General features: G+C 37.7%; 2 protein-coding genes across 2 annotated transcripts in view; both read left to right on the top strand.

Annotated features, from left to right (window-relative positions):
• Positions 1-2,263: 2,263 nt before the first annotated feature.
• On the top strand, positions 2,264-2,652 carry LOAG_12057 (hypothetical protein; the record flags this gene model as incomplete). Its single annotated transcript, XM_003147571.1, has 2 exons — positions 2,264-2,436; positions 2,466-2,652. 2 exons carry the CDS (start codon positions 2,264-2,266, stop codon positions 2,650-2,652), a joined length of 360 nt encoding a protein of 119 aa, XP_003147619.1.
• A 1,867-nt stretch (positions 2,653-4,519) lies between these two features.
• Positions 4,520-5,750, top strand: part of LOAG_12056 (hypothetical protein) — a 3,047-nt gene continuing 1,816 nt past the window's right edge. The window contains exons 1-4 of the mRNA XM_020448471.1: positions 4,520-4,739; positions 4,971-5,031; positions 5,313-5,449; positions 5,560-5,624. Of these exons, the coding sequence (XP_020301388.1) occupies positions 4,533-4,739; positions 4,971-5,031; positions 5,313-5,449; positions 5,560-5,624 (470 nt within the window). The 5' untranslated portion in view covers positions 4,520-4,532. The remainder of the gene's footprint in view (positions 4,740-4,970; positions 5,032-5,312; positions 5,450-5,559; positions 5,625-5,750) is intronic.

Below are 5,750 nucleotides of genomic sequence, written 5' to 3'. Positions count from 1 at the left end.
AGAGCAGCAAATCACTATTATAAACATTATCTTTCAGTAGAAAGACAGCTTGAAGATAGCGTGGATGCATTCTCGATCCAAGCACTGGCATTTCATCGACTATGTTTTAGTGTTCCGAACAGGCGTTCACGATGTTCGTCACATTCATGTGATGCATAGTGCAGATTGTCAAACAGACCACGCCTTGTGCGATGCAAACTTAACCTCCGCTTTAAACCCAAACCTGAGAGAGATGAAATTGAGGGGACTCGAAGTCAACAATCTTCAAATAACTGTAATGAAACACAACTTCCAGGCAAACCTTCAAGCTAAAGTTGAAGACTATTTCACAATTCCAGCTCCTGAAGCGCTTTGGTATCACATTAAAAACGGCATCCTGCAGTCATCCTTGAGGTTCTTCAAGAGAAATAGGTTAGTTTGGTGAAAACAATCAAGAGATCCAAAAATTGTTGACAAAAAAAGAATCTGCTCAGCAAATACACCTCGCTCAGTTGTTTATACGGACAGGTTATTTAAATTTTTGTTAATTTTGGCCAATAGGATTATCGTGGTTATTCTTTTTTAGATATTTGTGCTCCTATTTTAGTGCAGTTATAATTTTTTTTCCTGTTGTTGTTTGTGTGGATTATTGTTTACTAATAGTTGTTATAGTAAGAAATATTTTGCACCTCGTTTTTGTTATGATTCTTTTAGTCTGTTTTTAGTTGTTTTTTTTTTATTTTTTTGATGTGTCTTGACTTTTTGCTGTTGTTAGCGGATGATGTGTTTGTTTCTTGTAAGAGTTTCTGTTTTTGATTATGTTCGGCTTTCTAGTAAATTTTATTCATGTTTTTTGTTAGTTTTCTTTTTATTGTTTTTACTTTTTGGTGATTGGTTAATTTGTTGTCTTTGCTCTTGCCATCTTGCCACGTAAGTAAAGCAGTCTTTCGCCATGCATGCAATAAAGTCCAACAGAAACTTCGAGACATTCAGAACAAGTGATGGGTCAACCAAACAAAAAGGATTCAACTGCGCGCAGATTCGGGTGACCACAGAGAATTCTATGAGGATGCGAAAGCTGTGTACAGACCCACACACCACGCTCAAAATTTCCAACTCAGAGCAGATGGCCAAACGTTTCTAACTGACAAAACGTCCATCCTGAATCAGTGGCCTGAATTTTTTCAAAATCTTTTCAGTGCCAACTCTGCAATTCAGCACATTACGCAACAACCGGTTAAAAAGGAATTGGATGTAGTCTTCACTATGGCAGAGACGCTCATTGCCATACGGCAAGTAAAAATAGGCAAGGCAGCTGGAGTCGATGGTACCCCATCTGAGGTCTGGAAGTGGAGGTCAAACACTCCATGCTAAGTTTCAGGAGCTCGTTGTCCGATGTTAGGAAAAAGGCGAACTACCACCGGATATCCGTGATGCAGTCATTATCACCTGTACAAGAAGAACGGAGAAAAGTCAGACTGTTAAATAACTAAGGAACTAGTTTGCTCTATACTGTTCGTTACATCCTTGCAAGAATACTTCTGAACAGATTATTAGTACCCGCTGTCTCAGAACTATATAAAAATCAATGTAGCTTCAGAGCCAATAGGAATACCCCAAACATGGTATTTGTTCGACAACTGCAAGAGAAATGCAGGAACAAAACAAAGGACACTACATAATCTTTGTGGACCTCACCAAAACTTCTGACACTGTGAGAAGAGAGCCCGGCAGAACATGGAACGGTTAGGTTGTCCTCTCATTTTCCTGGTAATGATGACGTTATCACATGAGAATCAATGCAGTTTACACCAAAACCTTAAATTACTACGTCCAAGAGCTACTTTTTGTCGACGATGCCGTCTTCGTTGCTTGCAGAAAAACAACTTTGCAGCGCTTAAAATCTTGCCTGCAGAGGCTGCAGAGCTTTTTTGACTAGAAGCCAGCTTGAAGAAGATAAAAGTTCTCTACCAGTCCGCACCATGGGAAAGCCCCTTTTATCCTCATATCACCATATACAAACCTGAGTATAAGTCAATTCAGCAGTTCAACCATCTGGGGCAGCATCATTTTCTCGAATGTCAAGATCGACAACAGATTAGCAACGGTACACAGAGCTTTCGGAAAACTCCATGAAAAGTCTGGTGTAATAAACACCAGAAGAGAAGTACAGAAATTCACTGTAATGTGTACTTTGTATGGATCTGAATCATAGGTCATTTACCGTCACTATCTAGCCGAATCACTAAGAACACAATTACGCTGGGCTGGGTACATCTTCAGGATGGAGGATTACTGTTCTCCTAAAATCGTACTCTATGGTGAAGAAGCCATCGGCTTCCGCAAAAGAATCCCAAAGAGGAGATACGAGGACGTCCTGAAACAACACCTCAGCCTTGGCTATGTAAACTGCCATCAATGGTTCACTCTGGCCTCGAATCGGGAGACAGCGGTCACGTTATCCATAATGCTGCGTTATCTTTGAGAGTACACCAGAATCAACCTGGAGGACAAAAGACAACGCAGAAAAAACCATGCCTCGTCAATAAGAAGACTTTTCGCTGCGCCTTTTGCAATGAGACTTGTCTGTCTTGCATTGGCATTTTTAGCCATGACACGTCTGCAACAAGCAAGGGTATAGCCTTTCACATATCTTCGTTCGCGAAAACCTAACGGCGACGATAGTCGTTTACTGCAGTTCTCTGACTCAGGTTGAATGGACAAATTGCTTATCGTTAGAAACTACAGTTAGGTCACATGACCAGAACTGACCGATCTCAGGAGACAATCACATTGAGTAGTTGCTAAGGTGCGATAGAAATTTTCAAGATGATTGTTTATCATATTCCACTTACTCCACTTCATCGCGCTTAATTAAGAGCTCTGGAGTTGGAAACAGAAAATTCTTGTTAGGAGTGATCTGTTCCTCGTTCATCCTTACTTGACCCATATCACGGTTGATTTTAACATTGTCTACAGCGATGACAGCGATGGATCACGTTTTAAGTATATGAGTCTGTGTGTGTAATTGTATATCTTTGATAGCAAAATGATTCATTGCTGTATTACCTATCCATACTATGTGTATATGTTTATTCCAGAATACTGTCAGGTTTATTTATAATACGGCGACAATGCCGTTTTTCTGAGCAAGTCCTCCAGATTGTTTTTATGTTCTATTTGTTTGGGTTGTACTTCTAACTCATTTGTCTTTAACAGGAGAACAGAGATATGTGGCAAAGTTTGTTTGGAAAATGAAGAGTAGTGAAAGTCTGATGGATGAGAGATTTAAGTTTATATCATGTGAACATAGATTTTGGTTGGCAAGGAAATGCAACATAAGCAAAGGACTGAAATTTTTCTGGGATTAAGCTGTAATTTATAGTGTATTAATTATTCTTTACTCTTAAATTTAAGCAAATTCATATTGCTACTACTACTACTACTACAAGTGAAGCGTTCATTTCACATGAACAATAATGGTTCAATGGTTACCTTCGCAATTGTTATTCCCTCAAATGCTTTTAAATTCATTTTTCCCTAAAGGTGATCACCGTTTGTGGATATGTCTGTTTGTTCATGTCTTATCCCTACAATTCTCTTGAATACAGGATTCTTTAGTCGTCCTCTCCCCTCTAACTTCTTTGCTTCATTTTCCGGTTTTTATCTGTACTACTACATTGCAGTATTAAACTCTGCTTCACCATTAATATCAATATTTATACCTGTACGTGGTTGCTTAGTGTTCTACCCATCAAACATTTTCCTGCTTGTTTCACACAGTTTACTTCCGATATATAAACACTGATGCGATTGCTGTCATGGTTACAATTGATTTGCATCGAAAACTGACCAACTGACCATCAAAATAAAGCTTATTAGTTTCCTTTCAGGTGGGCACTACTGCTTTGGAAGGGAGCTGAAAAGAATTTCGTTCATGAAGTGGAGGAAACAATATCTTATCATATTTGCTTGGTTTTTAATAACTTTTGTTCACTTACCCTGATTCCATCTATGCATGTTTAGGAGCTGAAAATGGAAATGTTTTGGTCTGTTCTCCGAAAGTGCTGTTGTCCAGTTCAAGACAAAGTCTCGTTTTTGAATTTAGATCCTCCTTACTATCTACCAGTTTTATGCCGTCGTATAACAAAGTACTCTTTCTTCCCACGACATTATTCTGCAGAAAATTGCGTCCTTTATGATCACTCTCTTAAGTATTGGATGCTTTTCTATTGAATTACCGCCAAGTTACTCGTCATAATGCTTGTTTTATTGTATATGGAGAGTTGATAGGAAGATACGTTCGGTTACAAAATCGCCTTCTGAAGAGTAGTCGTGGGTGTATTTCATTTGTCCCGTTTGGTCTGATGATTTTGATCGATATTAGGTTGTAATATACTATGTTAAGTCTTGAGAATGCTTCTTGCTTTCCATCAACTTTTCCATTCAAGCCAACTTTGCAGTAGTTTATACAAGCCAAGCGCTGAGAATGCTTCATTATGCGCTTTTGGGCGACATTTCATATCGTACGTTTCATTTCTTTCAGTTACGAGATGACGAAATTGACTCGAACAAGTGCGCGTGGTGATGATCGACGGATGGGTGACGTTAACCTGGATGATTTCTGGAATGCAGATGCCGATAAATATAAATGCTGCTGTCGTACATTCCATGTTGTTCGAGCATCGCTTTTCATTGCCTATGCCCAGATGCTGATCACATTCGTCTTTGCGCTTTTCTTCACTTTTTATTATGTACAGGTTGTTGCATTCCGCATAAAAGAAGTTCAATTTATATAAATAAATATCGAAACTTTCACCGATGACCAAATAATCACTGAAAAATAATCGTAAAATGACTTAGTGGTTTAAGATTAGTATTGAAACACTCAAAGGGACTTCAATTTGGAAATTCTTGAAAGTTAATATAAGATATATTACAAATAAATAGCATACATTTATATTCGTAAAGCATCATTTTTTTTTATGTAGGCCATTAACGGACGACTAACGCCAGATCATTGGATCAATCAGTTGGGTGAACGATATATTTGTAAGCACCTTTTTCAACTTAACCATTATTATTTTAAGAATTGTGCACAGAATTTTCCTTTGATTTACACTTTTATCCAGGATTGCTTTTACTTTTGATCTCCGTAACTGAATGTTGAATATCTCCATGCATTCATTATGTCCAGATGTGTTCATTAAAAAAGGATCATGCATCAGCATTAACTTTTACGAGATTTGTTCAATATAGCTGTAGTGTTGGTAGTTTCACTAGGTAGATACGCTGATTGGCCCCACTTTTCTTCAGATTAATTTGCATTTCAGCTTCGCTTCTGTTTGCGGTCACTTTACAGCTCCTTCTCGTTCTTTTATTGGTTCATGGAATTCGGACAGAACGCCGCTCATTTTTGCTCCCCTTTATTATATTCGCACTGATCGCTGTTCTCTTTGGCTTTGCCCAAGTACGTTTTTTTTGTCTGGAATTTTATTCAAGCTGTGTATTTTAACCTTCCATATGAAGTTGTCGTTGACGTTTTCTAGCATTAGCTCTACACAACTCTAAAATTTTTAGATCGGGAGTGATTTATTCGGCTTCATGTATCCTTCATCGCTGACACATCTAATGTACGACAACAGGTTGGTTCCTATTTGATTTCATTTTCTTTTTCTCGTCTCTTTATCTCTTTATATATATATATATATATATATATATATATATATATATATATATATATATATATATATATATATATATATATATAT

This window comes from Loa loa, assembly GCF_000183805.2.
Source record: "Loa loa unplaced genomic scaffold supercont3.12, whole genome shotgun sequence".
In the NCBI taxonomy this organism is placed as follows: Eukaryota; Metazoa; Nematoda; class Chromadorea; order Rhabditida; family Onchocercidae; genus Loa; species Loa loa.
Note: the sequence above shows the minus strand (reverse complement) of the source record. Positions and strands in the feature narration are given on the sequence as shown.